The 20,046-nt window shown below is 40.0% G+C and overlaps 2 protein-coding genes across 7 annotated transcripts in view; one reads left to right on the top strand and one right to left on the bottom strand.

Moving 5' to 3' along the window:
* cacna2d3a (calcium channel, voltage-dependent, alpha 2/delta subunit 3a) overlaps positions 1-20,046 on the top strand; it is a 184,613-nt gene that overhangs the window by 144,078 nt on the left and 20,489 nt on the right. For all 4 annotated transcript variants that reach the window (XM_035380856.1, XM_035380855.1, XM_035380854.1 and 1 more), the window contains 4 exons: positions 17,733-17,794; positions 18,633-18,677; positions 18,767-18,829; positions 19,823-19,893. In XM_035380856.1, the coding sequence (XP_035236747.1) occupies positions 17,733-17,794; positions 18,633-18,677; positions 18,767-18,829; positions 19,823-19,893 (241 nt within the window). The remainder of the gene's footprint in view (positions 1-17,732; positions 17,795-18,632; positions 18,678-18,766; positions 18,830-19,822; positions 19,894-20,046) is intronic.
* Positions 2,349-10,521, bottom strand: LOC118207367 (leucine-rich repeat and transmembrane domain-containing protein 1). Of its 3 annotated transcripts, none has more exons than XM_035380858.1 (3): positions 10,214-10,521; positions 6,387-6,986; positions 2,349-3,604 (listed from the first exon to the last, which is right to left on the bottom strand). In XM_035380858.1, exons 1-3 carry the CDS (start codon positions 10,218-10,220, stop codon positions 3,159-3,161), a joined length of 1,053 nt encoding a protein of 350 aa, XP_035236749.1. In that variant the 5' UTR covers positions 10,221-10,521; the 3' UTR covers positions 2,349-3,158. The 3 variants fall into 3 exon arrangements, with proteins under 3 accessions (XP_035236749.1, XP_035236750.1, XP_035236751.1); XM_035380859.1 differs by having other exon boundaries at positions 6,387-6,983; XM_035380860.1 differs by having other exon boundaries at positions 6,387-6,959.

Raw genomic sequence — 20,046 nt, 5'->3', positions numbered from 1 at the left:
TCGTGTTTTATTTTGTCATTGGCTCCTAATTCTGTGATGCACTATCGCGAGTTGACTTGTTTATGAGGACATCGCGGCCACCGTTCTTATATTAGCACATGGAGTTCTGCCATCGAACAACAGCTCCATAAAGATCTCTATGTGCATATGGGTGACCTGGAAAAACATCCTCTGGAGAAAAGAATTACTATTAAATCTGGGGAATTTTATTCCAGAACACAATTAAAATATATATGAAAGAAGGGACAAGATTAGTTTTCTTCAGTATGATGTTTTATTCTTTAATTGTAAATGCATGGATTTGTTAAGAGCATGATAGACAGACATAGAGAGAGCAGAACTATATTCACTAGTGGGAGAGTGGAGTACGGAAACTGAGATGGAGAGAAAGAGGGAGAGGGAGAAAAGAGGATTAATGTACAGTGTCTGAATCCATTCACATGAAAACAATGTTAGAAGTGGTGGCCAGGGGGCAGCCAGGCTAGGTTGGCACAGAAGGCACAGTCTTAGACATCTGGGCAACACCATAATGTACTCAGAAACAAACCTGGCACTGCACACTGCAAACAAAACTGCACACAAAATGGAGCACAAAATATGATATGGCCCTCACAGTACTGACTGCAAAACAGAAAAAATATTCAGGTCTCGCACAATATGGGGAAACAATAGCCTGTTACTCTGTATTGGTATTATAAATAGCAATTTAAAAAAATGCTTTGATACTAGTTGTTTCTTCTATACAATCAAATTGTAATTTAGGTGGTCATTGGGGGTATTTTTACTCTAATATATAGTTTTATTAGCAAATAACATAAATATTCTGCAATAATTTTATTCAACACAAATTGTACATAATAAAAAGGACTAAGAGATGGTGAAAATATTCACCTTCAACAAAACCATTTATTTAAAAATACATATGATTTCAATAAGGATTTCAATACTTGCACAATGTTGCATGAATGACTATGCAAATAGACAAATGAATTTACAAACCGTGACGTATCATAGCGTGGATTTCAGGGCTAATGAAGCATAGCATTTCAATGAGGATTGCTGCTCCATCATCCTAGATTGCACATAGTGTTAGGCCATTTTTATGGCTTCATTGAACTTCATTGGATAAAATCTTCATAAAGCTGGACCATGAATGCCCATCTGCCTGAGTGCACTTGTGTGGCATGAATATTCAGTATCATTAACTTAATTCGACAGCTCAATGACATCATACCAAGAGAAATGCAGCCACTGAGCCATGTGTAGTGTTGCCGTGGCAATTTAAATCGCAGAAAGACCTGGAGGTATTCATTCCTTTTGTTTTGCATGCAGGAGATTGTTACAACCTCCAGAAACCACCAAATATACCATTAGATCAAGCATGCGTTGTCACAGGCTGCTTGCTCAGTTACTGTTGATGTTTTACAATGTATTGTTCAATATGCCTAATAAAAGATATTACTGATATTTCTAATTATTATCAGAGTGCAGAAGGCTAGAATGTTTTTCTGTACACAAAGGTTGTGACTGGGTGGAAGGGTGCTAGAAATGATAGATAGCAGTGTGATCAGGCCCCTCAGATTTTTTGCTCTGTTATTCTCGCTCAATCTGTCCAGTGGACTGCAGGCCACTTATAAATATTGTCATTTGTGCAGATACTGATGTGTTCTATATCATTTCTGGCTTTCCCCCTCAGGGTTGATCTTGATGTAATGGTTTTGAGAAACACTGAGTGACCCAATGTATCATTTTAAGAGTCTGTCTCAGCCCATCACGTCTCAAATTTTCTTTCAGATTTCATAAACAAAAAGGTTTAACTGAAAAATTGACATAAAAGTCAAAGAGGGGGAGGCCGTGCACACTGGCGTGGTTATGCCTCTTCAGAAGCAATTCCAGCAATTATAATTCACACAATGCAGTATGGTACTAAGTCTAAACAATCTAATCTCGCATGGCAGACCACGTTCAGGGTGGGATTGTCTTTAATAGTCATTGCACATTCGGCCTGTAATCTTTCTGCCCTTTGTTTAATCTATAGGGGGCTTTCGCTCCACGGTTATATAAAACGGATAATGCTGGCTCTCCATTCACTGGGATTCTGAATCATTTTGTACCTCGTTGTTAATTTTCCCTGGCCCGGTCGATGTTTTCTCCTGTAGCTGGGATGTTCTCAGAGTTAACATCATTATTATAAACATGTTGCTGTGCGTGGCCATCTGCGAAGCTCGCAGTTGGCATGCTTCCTTGCGTTTTTACTGTATTTGAGAGTATTGTGCCAGGGGTGGGGTTAGGAAAACAAACGAATCCCTGAATCTATGTTTTAAGGAAAAATGTTGGGATTCAAAATACCCTCTCAAATCCAAACCCCCCAAAACCCCCACTGCTTGCCTGCAGAAAATATACTCCAGTCGCAGTCGCTGCTTAATTAGACCTTAAACCTGGTTGTGCTAAACAGATCAGAATGACTTTAAGTCTGTCCAGAGGTCAAGAGTAAAGAACATCCAGTGCAACATTAGAGCTTTCAGGAGCCGTTTACCTTCAAGGATTTTCCCTGTAAATTCATCCTTTAGTGCATTAGAAAAATGGAATGGATTGAATCATTTATATTTATCTTATACGTGGTAAACCACAGATGGTTTCTCTTGATTTTTAAATTACAGGTCTATGGACAACTGTCAGTCCAATTGTTTTGGTATGTGTAAGTTTGTATGCTGTTGATAGATTAGAGGATTTTCCTTGAGGTGTCTTATGATAGGATGAGGTATAAATATTTGCTTCACAATCCTGACTGCCCTTCAGTTTTGTATCTTTTGGGTGTTAGATCGCTATCTATTAAAATAGATATGCACATACTGTCATTGTACTGTCAAGAACAGGGCAATTGTGATTCCATAAACTGACATCAGCATTCATCACAGTGTTGTGATGTCTCTTGGACGAGAGAGCTGGTGTAAGAGTCAAGTCTTGGTAGACACTTTGTTTAGTGTATAACTGCAGTTTCCAAAAAAGCACCTCCGATCGCATTAGGCTGATATACTACACAGCCCATGAGTCAGTTCTGAGCAATAAGGATTAGCTTGATGGGTACATATGTATTCCTGTACGCTATCTATGGTATGCAGACTTGTATGTAGTTCCTACGCGTTTGAAGGAGAGCCTCATGGCACAGAGCTGTCCAGCGGCTCCTTCTCCTCTGTGCTCCCGTTCTCTTCCGAGGGGGCCGTCTGCTCCACCGTCTTCAGCTCCCGCTGGTACTTGGCCGTGATGGCGGCGTAAGCGCAGCCGTAGATGGCGGCGGTGAGCATCATGAGGCAGACGATGCCGCAGACCACGCCGGTGATGACCACCGTGGCTATGGCGTGCCGCAGGTTGGCCGGCCGCGGCCGCTGCTTGGACTCGCACTCGGGCGGCCCCTCGCGAGGCCGCTCGCCCAGGCCGTGGGTGTGCAGGTGCCGGTGCTCGGCATCCAGGTGCTGGATCTTGGCAAACAGGTAGTTGTAGTTGGTCGTCAGGCAGGAGTGGAACAGTTCGTAAGGGACCCTTTGGAGGTCTCGCTCCTTCAGGTCTTCGGGTTTTGCACACCTTATTTCGTCAATCTTTCCCCCTGCAATGGAAGAAGGTGAAGCAAAAAAGAAGACATTTAAATGAATGTGGACTTTAGGTAAACGCATGTTATGGCAGTAAACCAAACCTTTTAATGAGCAAATATTCAAACTGTAAGCTCAGTACCACACACAAGCTCTAGCCAAGCCTTTATTTACAGATACTGATTTTAGCCACATGAAGTCAGTCCATGTCCTCTAGGGATGTCATCAGATCCTCACACAAGACTAGACGATGACTAATACACCTCTGTATTACTTAGGGCATAGCCTGCGACCAGGGGAGATAAAAACTGTTTGTCCTTGTCAACCACGGTTTGAAGCTAAATACTCAGATGTTAGTGTGTACACTTTCTAGAAAGGACGTTGAACCAGATATGTTAGCGCCAGGATTAAAATGACTGTCTTGGCATAAAGCTTTTCAATGTAGTTAGGTGTGAAATCTCTTTCTGAAACATAATTATAGTCCTTTCAGCAGTGGTTAATTGTGCTATTAATTATCTTGCTTCACTTGATGGCAGTAAAATACAAAAGGTAAAGCATAATTAATGAGAACAAGATGCATCATCAAGTCTCTGCAATTATTTCTGGAACTATGTCTTTAAAGCCAAGCAAGGACAGCTGAAAGAAAAGCCCAAATATAATAAACTCTTAAGTTGGCAGCAGGACGGCCGTTCCCTTGTGAAATGTTTTTTTAATTTTTTTTATCACACAGTTCATCAGTATGTATATATTAAATTATCTATCATAAGCATTCATTTGAATTTCAAACCAAGAACCATTTTTGGAAAAAAAAAAAAATGCAGCACATTGAAAATATAGGTCAGCAATATGCCGTGCTGTTATAGTCCTCTGCAACATATACTTGTGTCAGTGATAAACAGATCTGTCCTGTGGCATAATAATAATTCAGTACAATAATTAGCATTTCTAGAATCATTCAGTGAAATTTTGTGGAATTAAAAAAAATTCTTATAGGCTTCATTGGTTGATGAAATCCTACCCTGAGAATGCAGTGATATCTGGGAATACTGGCAGTGTTAGAGAATTGCACATAAAAACAAAATCTCAGAAATAATGACATAAAAAATACCATTAAATAGCTTGCTTAGGATCCACATTTTTACAACTTGTTATGTAGGAAAACTGAGGTATAATACCTTTTTAATGCATCATAAATAAGGACAGGGCAGTATTCTCCCATTTCTTTCTTTGATCATGGTGACAAAGAAAAGAGTTAATGTATCAGATTACAGTGACAGCTGCAGTGGGGAGGCATCCACATCACTCAGTTGATGAAAATCATGTGTTCAGATTCCATCCCTGTCCAGGCTGTTGTAATTGGTTGGCAGTTTGGATGACACATCTGTCATCCAAACTGCATTCCATTTGAAAGAGGGGGTGCAGTGGGGTGCTTGCAGTTATGTGGTTTACACTGCATTTGCTCTCTGACCACGCAAAAAAAAGTATGTTGGGCAGTGCTGTATGAAGGCCACTTTGTATGTTGTGTCACACAGCACATGCAACAAGGTTATTATTGGTCGAAAACTCAAAGTTTGGGCTAGACCTGGGGTGACAGCTCTTCTTTACGCTGGTAAATCAATTGTTACACTGAATTCATGTGGTTGACCATGTGCCTGAGATACTCTGCACTTCATTATGCAGAGTTTGACATAACACTGTGGCTCGAGGGCCAATCCCAGCTCTAACCATTTCATCGCATATGTTTTCATTTACTGAATCTCAGTCAAGCATATCTAATGTTGTATCAATAGTGAACATGTTTTCCTTGAATTTTCTTATTGTTAAAACCTAAAGCTAGACTTTAAAAAAATCCTCTGTTTGCATCTATATGTTTTCATTTTTGGAAAAGGGAACAGCGGACTGTAGTGAGCAGTTTTTTTGATGTTTCTATGATTTGAGCTTCTTCTCACCCAATCAGATAACAGGACATAAAAAATGGACATAAAACATAAAACTGATGCTTAATCATGCATCTGTTGCTATTTCCTGCATTTCCATATATCACAGTGGTCATTTGTTTCAGAATAGGGACAAGCATCGGAAATTAGCATATGCTATAAATGCTGTGATACATTGCATTGGATATTGTTATGTCAATAACCTATGTTTAATTGTATCTGTCCCTATCAAATAAACATTAAATAAATAAATAAATTACAAAGCAAAATCCGAGGAAATATTGGTACAGTTTGGAAAATGTGACTGTACAATCCCACTTTCCAAAGGGTATGAGGGTATTGAGTATGCATACGAAGCAATACACTACACAAAAGCCCAGATTTTGTATTAGGTTTTGCCATTGTACTGTCTGATCTTGATTTCTGAACATTACTTACAGAATGCATCTGCCATTGATGGTTCCTACTATTGATATTCATGTCTACTGCCAGCAAAGTGAAGCTATCTACTTAGCAGTCATGTACATATCTATTCAAAATTTCTACCACTGGGAAGAGATACATTTCTGTGGCCAGTTAACAGCTGTCTTTGTCATTCCTAAGAACAAGGCTCTTTTCCACAGGATTCCGAGAAGTGACATTTGGTGCAGACAGGATATACCCCTCTGTGGTTGGACTGTTCTGATGTAGTTTGTGACATTGTGTCACACTATCTACGCAATATCACTTCATGATTTTCCCTCTGCAGATCAGTATTGCAGGGTTCTCCAAGTTACTTTTACCTGCAGCAGCTTAGAATAGAGATGATTTACATACTGAGAAGGTGAGGGCTTTTAAAACTGCCTCAAGGTGGCATCATTACCTTTGAAGAGGAAGGTCTCCAGCCACAGCTTCAGACCGATGAGCTGGCAGTCGCACTTCCACGGGTTGCTGTGGAAGAACAGGGCCTGCAGTTTGGTGAGAGACTCCAGGAGCCCCCGGTCCAGCCGCTGCAGGCGGTTGTGGCAGAGGGAGAGTGAGGTGAGGTTCCCGACGCTGTCAGCCAGGGCTGCAGGCAGGCCAGCGATGCTGTTGTGGGACAGGTTGAGCTCCGAGAGGGTCCTGACGGGGTTGAAGAGGCGCCGGTCGATCTCGCGGATGGAGTTGTTGGCCAGGTTGAGCACTAGCAGGCTGCGAAGGCCCTGGAAGCTGTTGGCGGAGATGCTGGTGATGGAGTTGTTGGCCAGGTTCAGCACGCGGAGCAGCGGGGTCTCACGGAAAGCCATAGAGCCCAGGCCCCGGATGCGGTTGTTCTGCAGGTACAGCTCCTGGGTGTCCAGCTGCAGCCTCCGTGGGATGTCGTACAGGCCCCGCCCCCGGCAGTCCACTACTTTGGTCTTTGGGTTACACTCGCACTCCTTGGGACACGCAGCGGTGCACTGGGTCACCAGGATGGCTAACAGACACCAAAAAATTCCCCCTGCTCAGAAAAGAATTGGGTTGCTATCACTGTTATTGCTGCCTTTCATTTTGTAACTATCATTGTTGAGATAACTATAGATTTAATTGATAATAATGGTTTTGTGTGTGTTCATACACCATAATCAGTTGATGACTGATAATAAATACACTGGGCCATTATGTGTTTACTAATGGGATTTACTTTTATCTGAATTGTGATATTTTGAGGTTCATTTTAGAATTTAATTGCATTTTTTAATGAGCAAAAGGCAATAGCTCTCCCTTCATTGTTTTCTTTAAAAAGAGGCTGTCTGTCCATATTGTACTTTTACAGAAGTCTTGGCAGAAGAGTCCAGAATGGAATGTGCAACAAAGATGGTGGAATGCTAGATATATTGTCGATTGTGGAACAGATGTCTACATTGCTTTTCATTCCAAACTGTGGATTTTGTTGGACACTAGAACTACTGTACGATAATTGATGGAATTCTATCTGAGTGTAGTCTGGGGATGTTTGTCATATACGTAGGTCCAATTTTCACTAAGTTTCTATATATTTTTGAAATTGCTTAACCTAGCATCATTGTTTTGCAATAAATACATTTTAAAAAGTAACTTGTAGCTAGATCATCTATTTTCTCCCACTATAACCACTGTGTATCAACTTGAACCACTGTGTATCAACTTGATTCACTGTGAGTAGTATTAACATACTTTGGATATGAGGAAATGTCATAATTGGCTCACGTCAAATACGATTACTGCTATTAGTATATTATGTTGCTGGTGCTATAATTTGTGACTATGAAGGTTAATTGAAGCATTTTTCACTCTGCTGCTGGCACTGTTCATTTACACATTTCCATGCGTTTGACATTCAGGAGCTTTTCCTAGCTCTTTGTGTCACTGAGAGAAGAATCCTTCATGGGATTAGCATATAGAATTCTGTTCAAGGGCAAACCAGTGACTTAGAATGCACTCCCTTTGGAAGAATTCCTTTCAAAAATCTATGGTCTATTTTTTGTTCTCTGGGTCTCTATGGTATATGTTTTAGCCCTGAGATATAATGATATTATTTATCGTGGTGGTTGCCATATTCTCTCATATGAACAAGTTCAACACAGCTGGTTAATATTGTGCATGAATAATGGCTGAATTTTAGAGTTGTAGAATTTTGGCATTGCTGCAAACTGTGGTAAACTAATCTTGCCGTCTGATAGTCAAAACACACATCAGGGCAGAAGCTTAAACCTGACCACTTAGTGATTATACTGCAAAGTGATTATACTATCCATCCATATTGTACGACTCCTTTTTAGAAATGTTTTGAGAGTGTGACCCAAATAGGTGTTTTTATGATTACAATGAACTTGGAATTGGATTGGATTGGAATACAAGCATGTATCATGTCTCTGTTGATATTTACAGTTGTCAGTATGACTTCACTTAAAGTTACATGAAAATTAGATTTTATTATTTTATTATATAATAAATTATAATACATTATAATACGGACAACTATGGCAACTATGAACAATTTTTTATAAAATAGTTGTAACACTGCTTAAATAGATTGTGTAAAAGAGTGTAATTTTGATTCAAAATGCTTCTGCACAAACAACCTCAGTGAAAGATGGCTAACTACATTACATATTATATCTGTCAACATTTTTTTGACATCTATCTTTTACCCTGTATTAATGCTGAGTCAAAAATCCATAAGCTCCATAAATAGTTCAGGCATTACTCAAAATGAGGAAAAATTCACCACAGTTACCTTAAAATTTAAAAACAAAAAAAAATCAGTGGAAGAAATTATTAAGTGCATGTTATCTTTTAAGCCTTGATGCAAGATGCAGCATACTGTATTCTTGCCATCTACTACTGAACTATGATATAAAATGTATTGTATAACAAAGTACAAGTACCTTTTGCATATATACAGTAAAGATAATGATAAAAATAAGTTTTCTTGGTTAAATCATTGGCCATCAAGCCATATTATGCAGCAGCCTACTGCTGTAGTTTTGTATGTGTCATATTTAAATGATCAAAATGGGCCATTCATTTTAAATAAATTCATTTAAAAATAGCTTTGTTTAGGTTATTACACAGAGGGGGTATTGATAGGGGTCCACTACTGTGAGCTGGGGTTAAGTTTACACAGTTGAAAAGTGATATGCTCTCTTAGGCTACTGGAAGTGGAAGTGAGGGTGGGAACATTGAGCAGAAGCTTCATGCTGTAATGGTCATGCTAAAGGTCAAGGGGTAAGTATGTTTGCAAGTATTTTTCAGTGTTTACAGGGGGTTGAGGTTAAAGGGCATTGGTGTGGGGTTAAAGGGCAACATTGTCCAGTCCCTGTGTGACTGCAGCTTGTGTCTTAGAGAGACTACACAGTGTAACAGGATGGATGAAGTATGCAGTAATTCCTTCCTCCCTGTGGATGTATCTCCTTGTGTCTTCCCTCATTATTGCGGCTTTCCTCTCATGTCCCTACCCTGCAACACTACAATTCCACTCTCTGGGTCTCGGTCCATCAGTATTGGAGCGCTGATCAAGCCCAGGTCAATTACTTGGCGTGAGGAATTCTGGGAAAGTATGCAAAGATTGAGATATTTGCGACCCCAAAAACTGGGCTAGCTTAGCGCTGCAACCGTTATTTTCATACACGACCCTGGCTGCCTCCAGCAAAAACATCTGTTTAGTGGAATAATTAAAGTATTTCATGGGGTGAGCAAGAGGCTACATGATATTCAATACGGCATCATATTGAAGTCATTTCAGCTGTTCAGTGTTTCAGAAGCCATCCTTTAGCTAATAGTTGTAGGAAGTAAATAAGAGTGTTTTGTCTTTGTAGGACAATCAGAATACAAATGCCCAGTATTCCGGGCTGAGGGATTTATTATTTCCACAAAGATAAATACATTACTGTCTTATTTCAGTGTACAAATCATATAAGAATTATGCAACAACAAGGGGCACAGTACATCCAAAACAACAGTGATGATATCAATATTCCTATTACACATACCATACCACGGAAGCTCCTACTGTTGGTAATATGACTACTGTTGCTGCTACTGCTAGTGCACTACCACTTCTAGTGCTGCAGATATTATAACGCTATAATATGAGGTCCTGCTTATATTACAACCTCCATTGCATATAGTCATAATTATAAAGAAGGCTATGGTCAACTGTCATTTTATACCTGAAGCTCAACCTTTCAAAAATTCTGTTGCTCCTACCTGTCATTGCTGACAGTTCTCTGATGCAAGTCTTTGTATTACACTCGACCCCTTGACTATCGTGGCGTCTGAAGAATGCACTCCTTGGTCAGGTATCAAACTGGTGTTCTCCAGGACAGCTTCATAGATTAGCTTTGCACCCCCATTTTACCCCAGAGGTGTTTGCGTTGCCCCATCTCAGCAGTTAACTTTGGCTTTGGATCAGTTATGTGCTTTGCCAGCCTTTCTGTGAATTGAATCGTGAGGCTTAACTCACTCCCTCCCTCCTCTCTCTCTCTCTCTCTCTCTCTCACTGATTTGTCTCTCACTCTCTCTCCCTCCCTCTTCTCTCTCTCTTTCTCTCCTGCTCATTCTCTTTCCCTCTTTCCCACTCACTCTCTTCCCCTCTCTCTTTCATTCTCTCTCCCTCCCTCTCTCTCTCACACACTCTTTTTCTCTCCCACTCACTCTCTCTCTCTCTCTCTTTGCCCTTCCTTGGCTCTGCCCAGTGGGCCATACAGTGTGACAGTGTGTCAGCTGCTTCCAGTGGACAGCTGTGCTTTGCAAATCACAATCTAATAGCTCCAGGCTTTAGTTTTTTTCCAATAATCTGTCTTAATTTCAAAAGTAAACAAACAAACAAAAAATCTCATCCTCAGTCCCAGTGTGGTTGTGTGCTCATTAGTGTCAGGAAGGTCAGATGAGATCACGCGCAGATGATTTCAGACAATGGGCAGAGAGCTAGCAGGGCATGTACATGGTACAGAAAATGCCCTCCAAAAACACACTCACATGGCATGTTACGTCTGCTTGATGTTGCCTGAGGTGGGAGTTGTCATACTGGCACTTGACAGCTTGTCATGTCACAGGCTCATCATTTCTATGACTTTTGATTGTAAGAGCTTTGCTATTCAGTATCTGTCTAATTCCAGTCCATTACCATGTCATGCCTAGAAGTACTAATGTTCTTTCATTACATTGTGTTCATATGCCCAGTGTGGAATTGTTTACTCTAGTGATGTGGTAATTTTATATAATACTCTTATGATTATTGTGCAAATTTCAGCAGGACAGGATTCACAGTATTTTACACACAGTGCTATCTGAAGCACAGGCTGTGTATGTTGTTCAGCAGTGTTCAGGGAAAAAAATTGGCGAGATTTTTGAAGATGTCCTTTATAAGATGTCCTTATAAAGGTTGCAAATTAATGTACACAGCCACCAAAAAAATAAATAAATAAATACAAATGTTTGCATGACAGGACATGCGCAAGCAGAAATGAAACCCCCTTTCACCTTTGTCACCAAAAAGACTAATCTGAATATGGAATGCATACAGTGCATTGAAAAAACTGAGAAACATAATTATGAACATGCATGTAGGACTGTCTTTGGAAAAGATCAAACTGGACAAAGGTTTAAGGATTGTATGCATCTCTGGGCTGGCTTGGGTTAAATTCAGTGACTGTCACATGAAATTTCTCTCAACTTCTTTAGCACTGGATCAGGATTCAATGCTCATTGAACACAGGTGTGTTTCAGCCATATGTTTGTTGTTTTTTGTGTGCACATTTGACACAAAGGCACAGCATTTTCAACCTTTTTCCTGGAGGCCACAGTCAAAGCTTTTCAGTTTTTTAATTCCCTTCAGTGGGCTAAGAAATAAAAACAGGTTATCTTCCCATATCTTCTGTCTGCATGACAGGATAATGTGAGACAAATTATACTCTAATCCCACTTCACCTGTCTCCAACCCACTTTAACAGACTCTTACTACTGCTTACAGACTCACTTACTTTTGAGTTCTGTATTATATATCAGCATGTGTTCCCGCTGCCAGAAAGGAGTGTTTCTGTGTATTCTATAAATAAACTCTTTGCGCATGGCTATGTGATATAGCCAGTTAATACTGACCTGGACAAAGCTATTAATGACATCAGACAGGGCATTTGCTTCGTTTTATATTGTATACAACCATTCTTTCACCATTTTAACAATTTGCTGGATTTTTTCTTGTTTATATGTAGAAATATTTTTGCCTTATGTCTTGTATCAAGAAAAGCTTTTCCATCTGCCTCTTTACAGTGGCGATAGTTTATTACATATTTTGCAGTAGTGGTTTACTATATATAAGCAGATATTTTCTTGTTTATTGCAGGCTCTGCTGCATATTGTCAGGCACAATATGTGGATTTTCTGGTAGTATGCACACAATCCATGAGTCTTGAATGGTACAGCTTGTTTGTTTTGTTCAGGATTAGGATTATTCAAAATGTGTAAACTAGGAGGTGAATATGCTTTGATTTTTGCTACAATGAAATGATTAATTAATGTTTTCCGTAGGCTTCAGGACATGACAAATACTTTGATGCAATCACTGGTGCATATGCATGTGACCTTCGTCCCATTAATGTAATCACATCCGGAGATCAAATCCTTAATCCATCGGATTGCATTTCCATCTGTAATCACTTCTACCAGTAATATGAAATGCATTAAATTAGTGGGGCTTTAAATTCAGTATTTCTTTCCCCATACATCAGAAAACTAGTGTGACAGTCTTATTTGCATGCTAGTTTGTGCACAGATTAAATGCTCCTGCACTGACACCTTCTTTGAACCTCTGTGTAATGAAGTGACAGTAATACTCAACAGCTAATCTCTCCTTAAAGTTTCCGCTCTTCTCTTTTTACCGTCTTTTACTTTCTTGCTATTTTGTGTCAGTGGAGTTCTGGCCATTTCACGTAATCCTCACCTGGTCTTCACCACAGTTTTGCAAAAAGTGGAAATAATGAATTTGGAGATAATACTAAAGATGGCCTCCTGTCAACATGCTTATTGTGAACATGTGAAAAGCTAATGCTCTTTTTTTTAACCCAGATCTGGCAGTATTTAATAAAATAATATGTTCTTTGTATGTGATGTACTGTTGCATGAGTAATTATCCCTGTGGAAAGGAAAATATGAAAATGAGCCATAAATCAACGTTAAAGTTCTATCAAGTCCACTGGGGCAGGTTTTTCGCAGTGATATAATGATGAAATCCACTGTATTATTTTGGATAGTTTAAATTTACTTGTAGGCTTCTGTGGTGATCAGTTTTGAAAACCTTAAACTGCCAATGTGTTTGGCGGGCTTTATAGGAAAGACACCACTTCAAATAAAACTTGATAGCTAGATCTGTTCAGTGATGCAGTGATCACCCTGGGCTCAGTGGAAATGGTTTATTAGATTGTCTCACTGTTAATCAGTGTTTAATTGATAGAATGGTTTGAACTCTTGCACGCGGTGAAATAAGCCTGGCGAGAGACTCTCTCTTCTTGCAGCTTCAGACTGGCTCGCTAATCCAGTGGGATTATACACTGCGCTGTGAGTCCGCTCTGCATTAGACAGACTGCAGCCAGGCCTCTGAAGCCAAGGCTTGGAACATCTGACCTTTCATGTTGATGACATGCATGATATTTTAAGTAACACTAACTCTTAAAGTGTTATTCACTGGAACTTTAAGGGGAGTGGCTGTGGAGGGATGTTGGAACAGATTCTGCACAGTCTAGTCCCCCAGTGAGTCTGCCTTTTTCATTATAGTATCAAATGAAGAAAGTTTTTTTTTCAGGATAATGTAACCCAGTACGCAAACACCTTGCATGTGTCTCATTGTGCTGCCAAATAGTATTGAATTGCTTGAATGTTATTCCTGTTGAGTTATCCTTGTCACATTAGGTGGTATATTTCATTTTGTTCCATGAAAAAATGCTTGTCTGGTTTTCAGGCCTACGATAGTACCTTTTGTCCATAACTTTGATTAGCAGGTGGTGGCCAGAATAGGGGAGGCATATAATGCTCGATAATTTCATACCTGTCCTGAACCTTTTTTTATTTATTTGAATAATTGATAAGTAGTCAATATACATTGTTGCTCGATTGGTTCTTATATAGTTGCTCTGCCCTGGTGCAATTCACATTAAATTGCTTTAGGCCTCAAATCTATTTACTAACAACAGGGTGGTTTAATGTTATCTGACTCCTGCCCATAATTTAAATTAATTAAACCAAGATTTCTATTACAATAAGAAATTCTCAAAGCCATTATTATTTTCAATGTAAATTATCTACATCTCCTTTGCCATTTGTGGCTCACTCGAACACTCCAACCAACTTGAAACAAACAAAAATGACTAAGCAAATTTACCAACAATGAACAAAACAAAAAAGAAACATTTTAAATGACCTGCATAATGTATATGTTCCAGCACTAAAATGATCAAAAATGTTTAAATAATGAAATGATTAATGGCTGCATAAAATTGTGAATCAAATGTGAAGACAACATGAGGAGCAGTACAAATATAACATTTTCTTCTTACAATTATTTTTATTATTATCATTCCCAGTTGAGCTGCTTTACCCTGAGGAAGGTGCATAACCTAAATTTCTTCAGTAAATATCCAGCCATATGAATGGATTGTATGAAAAAGAATGTGAGCTGTGTATGTGTCTCTCTCTGAATCAGAGCATCTGCTATGTGCCGAACATGTTAAATATTTGAACTTGAAGTAGAAATTCTCTGAATTTATCAGTTGTGTCCACCGTCACTGTTCATGACCTGAAATGCTGGAAAGTGCTGATTGTAATGTGTCAACCCCTTAGGGTTATTTTCCTTAATTAGCATCGGTATGTTATGGGTGTCATACTGTGTCCCTTAGTCCCTTATTAAAATAGGAAACACTCATGCTGCTCTCAGTATTTAGTATGCATGTGTGAATCCTGCATGAATATGTGGTGAACAGAGATCCATGGGTCCTGATTTGGGTCTCGCTTTATGAATGGTTCTTGATGTGTTTTAATGACAGTAACAACTCATTATGCTGTGAATTATAGTTGTACATGCAAATAAGTGCAATGCATATGCTGGTACAAAATAACTGATGCTGTATTCATCATCAGAAGGCACACACACACACACACACACACACACACAACACCTAAACTAAAATTTATTTGGACATGTGCAATCAACATTGCCATCATACTATAGGGTGGTTTACAGTAGTGTGCTCCTTATCAGACCCCCAAAGGAAAACAGATTGTGTTTACAGCGCTGACAGGGTGTAAGCAGAGTTTGGTAAAGAGACTATGGCAGTTGCAAAATATTCTACTGGATCAGCATTATGTAAACCTTAGGTTTTCCATAGTACCGTGTAATCATGTTTGGTGTTGCTGGAAAACTGATGTCATATGGAGCATGTTGGTGTCTTTGATGGTGTGGCACAGTGGGCGCTGACTAGGAACACCATTCAAAAGTGAACAATAGGTAATGCCAGTTACCTATGAGTCACATGGTATATTGCTATTATTGAACACGCTATACAATAAATTGCATTCACTTTAATCTGGCATTCCTCTTTGACTCTTACCACTGCACACCTAGCAGTTTTAAGGTCCTAACATGCACATAGAGCTCAGGACATCTTCACCCAGTAGTCACTCGCCAATACACTACTGCCATAGCAAGATGCACAATTGTATCTTTGCAGGCTACACACACCAGAGGCAAGTCTGCGTCTACCCAGATAGATGGCGATCCATATAGAGCCACACTACTGTAGAAAATGTGCAGTCTCCTTCTGTGTGTAACAGTTAGCACAGAGGAAAGGTTAAACCATTATTTTGGAGTCAGATAACTGACACAACATTAAATGAATCTCTTTCCAGTTGCACCGGGTAAGACTACATGCATTCCTTCACCCCTCAGATACTTCTGCCGTTTGGTGTATGTGAGGGGATTCTTACTAGAATTATCAATATTTAATGTTATTATATAACATTAAATATTGATTATATATAATATTGAAATGTTTTGTGAATACAAGAGTAAAGGCAAATGCTGAAAATACCAATGAGAAATATTTATGAGAAAGACTTAATAATTTCCAAGCAACACACTCTGTATGTTTTTCGGATGTTATTCAGCCTGCAAATCATTTGGACCGTGGAACCTTTGGTTGAAGGCCAAATTCAAGCGTGCTGGAGAACTCTTAATCGGTCATGCCATAAGCTGCATATTTTCCTAGTTTGAATGAAAAAGACAATACAAATGTTGTGCATGAAAAAGACATAATTCTGTGTTGTTTGAAGAGCCAGAACTGACTGTAAGATTGAAAGGCACTGGATTGGTTTTTTACTCAAATGGAGATAAGTGCTGCTTTTGGAAAACTTTTTTTTTTTTTTTTTGGGAAAAAGTCTAAGCTTTTTTTTATTGTGAAATACTTTCCAGGCCCAACTGTAAAAAAAAAAAAAAAAAAAAAAAAACGAAAATAAACGTCATCTGTGACACTGAGCTATTTAAACCGTGCAATACTAGGACCATATGTGCCTTCAAATCCTCTGTTTCTTTACTTTTTCTTATTAAATATCACTTTAAGACGCATTTTTTGTGCATGAGAAATGATATGTAGCAACTGTAAACATTTCAAGTCTTCTGTGAGGGAAAAGCAAAGCCTTAAGCTTGCAGGGTGACAGAGTCAGCCAAAACGCACAGCGCAGACTTCACGTCTGACAGGGGGGTGCTATCAAAGCGGCAGATCATACTTCAGGCTTTTCTGAAAGCCTCATATTCCCTGCCAGGGGTTTTTGGTATTAGTACTTACCAAATATATGCTTTAACCCGCTACGATGCAGGTGATGGATGTCTGTCTCTCATCCTGCTGAATTTCACATCTTTCTCAGCAAACAAAATGCCTGGTCCCTCCCGGTCCCCAGAATTACTGGTTTCTCCTGGCTCAAAAAATTATTGGGTTTCTCCTGGCGTATGGAATGGCTGGCCTCATGAATCCTATAAAATGGCCATTTTGAAACAGACAGCGGAATAGCTTGCTTCTCTAACCCCGTGGAGTTACTGGTGTTTCCTGGCTTTCAAAATGGGTCATCTCTTTTCTGGTCTGGCCCGCAGGAAGGCTTCTCTCTCCTGGCCCATAGCTGCCCTCTCTTGGCCTGCCAAGCAAATGGCCTCTGTGGCCTCATCAGAGGTCACAGTGAAGTGTGGTGAATCCATCTGAATGGCTTGAGTCAACAGAGTTCAGCCATCATTCCTGCACCCTTTCATGTGTTGAATGGATTTTGTGAAAGGTAGCGGGAGGATACGCCAGGGTCACGCTTGCGCAAAGCTGCTTCCAAACAGTGCATTTGTCCGACCATTTGTGTTTTGAGCGTGTTTCTCTTTTCAATTGCGTCCGCTCAAGCGTATTTAAACAACAGATTGCCCTCCCTTGGCCTTTGGGAAGATTTACATCCAAGCAGAGAATTTTATGGACCTCCTTTTGAAATGTTACCCAGTGAGGCAGGAAGGACTTCATTATGCCATGCTTGTCACGCAGAAGAAAAATGCGTTCTCGCACGGTGCATTATTTAAAATCTAAAAATCGGCATCTTTATAAAGTGCATGCTGCTTCAGGAATGACAAAGAGTGATATACACAGCATATGCAAAAGTGTTTTGTTCTGCAGTCTGTTGCTAATGTTTCATTGTGTCCAATCTCTAACAGCTGTCGGGATCCAGATGAAGCTGGAGTTCTTCCAAAGAAAGTTCTGGACGGCGAGCCGACAGGTAAACTCAAGTGCTTGCTGAGCTGTATGGCGGGACGGAATTTGGATGGGGTACAGGAGTGGATTTTGAAACAGAACTGCTCTTTTATTTATGTAGCCTTGCTGCCCACTCAGGGGCTTGGCGCTGCATGCTGTGCCAGTCGCAGGAACACACACGGCCAGTCGCCCAGACGAGGGCCCCCCGTTCCCCCTGGGGACACTGCCCTACTCTGGCCCTCGCTTTCACGCATTACACACATGCACACGCATAACATCCACCCCGAGCACATTTTAAAAATTACCGTACTGCAGAGGACCTCAGCCATCTTATCTTCCCCCAGAAGGCCTCACTTTTCTTGAATGCATTACATGGCTGTGCTGGGCTCAGAAAACTCTAAAGTTGACCTGGTCACTGCAGAGCAAGGGTCATGAAATGATACAACTACTACTGTGGGAAAACATGGGGATTGGGTTCCAGGTTTAAGGCTATGAAATCCATTCCATGTAGGAACCAAATATACACTGCCTTGCCTCTAGATAGTGCTAAGTGAGAAATGGCAGGTTAACTTTCTGTTACTCTATATATTTTGCCTGCAATCCTTAGACCTTCTTACAATTACCGTGGGCTTTCTAGTCTCATAGCTCCCAGCACTACAGGAAATGATATATCTTTCTTATGCTGTCCTGTTGACTTTACAGATTAAAATGGCATGGTTCCATCTTTTATTTATTTGATTTTTGTAATTATGCTAGTGAATTGCTGTTGAAGTCACTTCCATGTTTTTTTTTTCTCCAAATATCTGTGCTTGAGATGGTTTGCTTGTTTACCTGGCCTGTTCTTCTTCTGTCGCATTATGCAGTGTGCTGCTCTTGATGGGAAGTGCTCCATAAGCTGTGACAACGAGGTAGCCTCCCTCAAATCTCTTCTTCTCACGTCTTCCTGTTATATTAATCCTGTCTGTGCTGTCAGACTCACTCCTCTGATGTTTTCTAGAACATCAACTGTTACCTCATAGACAACAACGGATTCATCCTGGTGTCTGAGGATTACTCCCAGGTAGGGATCCTTTAATTCTGTTTAACACTGTTGCAGGTATGAGGTCTTCTGTCGGACTGGAAGAGTCTGCCCATTTTGTCCCTATAGGGTCGTGTGAAAACTGCTATTGGCTCAGTTGATCTGATGAGTTTGATTAATTTATGTATTATTCAGAATATACTGCATGGTGCTATTGTTTTATTTCACGGCACATGTACAACCTTTACATTTGCTTACAGTGAAACAGTAAATAATGGATTAAGCGATGCTAAAAACCTTCATATATCACACAGTATCAGACACCCCTGAAAATAACCAGTAAGACCTCCATAAATGTGGATCATGTTTTCAAGCAAGGTCTGGAGAAATGTGATCATTCAGCCACTACACATACACACTGTGTTTGGCAGTTCAGGTCTTCCAGATGGTCGAGATTAGCAGAGGATTTAGCTGTAATTTATAATGTGTTTAATCCCTTTTTTGAAGGTATTTAAAAAAAAATGATGCATAGATTGAGTTTTCTGCTTTGTTGTTGGCCAGTTCTTTTTTCACACCGCACACTATATTATGTACTAGATTAATTTGCCAATAGGAAAACAAGCGTTGTTATGTTGGTTCTTCAGTAGGAAAGCCTGTGCAATAGATGTGGAAAAATAAGATCAAGATCACGCTAGTGAGTGAAGGGTTTTTTTTATTATAAGGGCTATTGTCAATGGATAATACGGTCTCTTCCAGTTTCTCGTCCTGTGACTCTCAGTGGAATGAAGGGACCTGGCATTGCATAATTTCCTCCAGTCAAAGGAGATTAGCTTTTTTCCTCCTTTATTTAGATCACCATCCACAGCACCACCTGCACCTCATACACGTCCTCTGCTGCACACGCTCCAAGACCTCTGTGGCTCTGTCACTGCTGCATGTGTCACACCCCAAGCAATATCATTCGCTGTTTTTCACCTGTATTTGAAGTGTTTCTACTCAAGGTCGTCTATGTCCCTCTTCCTTCCTCCTCTCCAGACTGGGATGTTTTTTGGTGAGGTGGAAGGAGCAGTGATGAACAAGCTGCTTATCATGGGCTCCTTTAAAAGGTAAGGAGGATGTAGGGTACAGTAACATCCTTAGAAGTTGCTAGGTCAATGCTGTCACTCCCTCTCCCAAAAAATCCAAAAAAAGACACGCGCACACACCCACGCACACACGTAGAGCCTTTCACAATGACGGAAATGAACGTTTGGAGAAAA

Source organism: Anguilla anguilla, chromosome 11 (genome assembly GCF_013347855.1).
Source record: "Anguilla anguilla isolate fAngAng1 chromosome 11, fAngAng1.pri, whole genome shotgun sequence".
Lineage (NCBI taxonomy): Eukaryota > Metazoa > Chordata > Actinopteri > Anguilliformes > Anguillidae > Anguilla > Anguilla anguilla.
The sequence above is the reverse complement of the archived record's forward strand: the minus strand, read 5'-3'. Positions and strand labels throughout refer to the sequence as shown.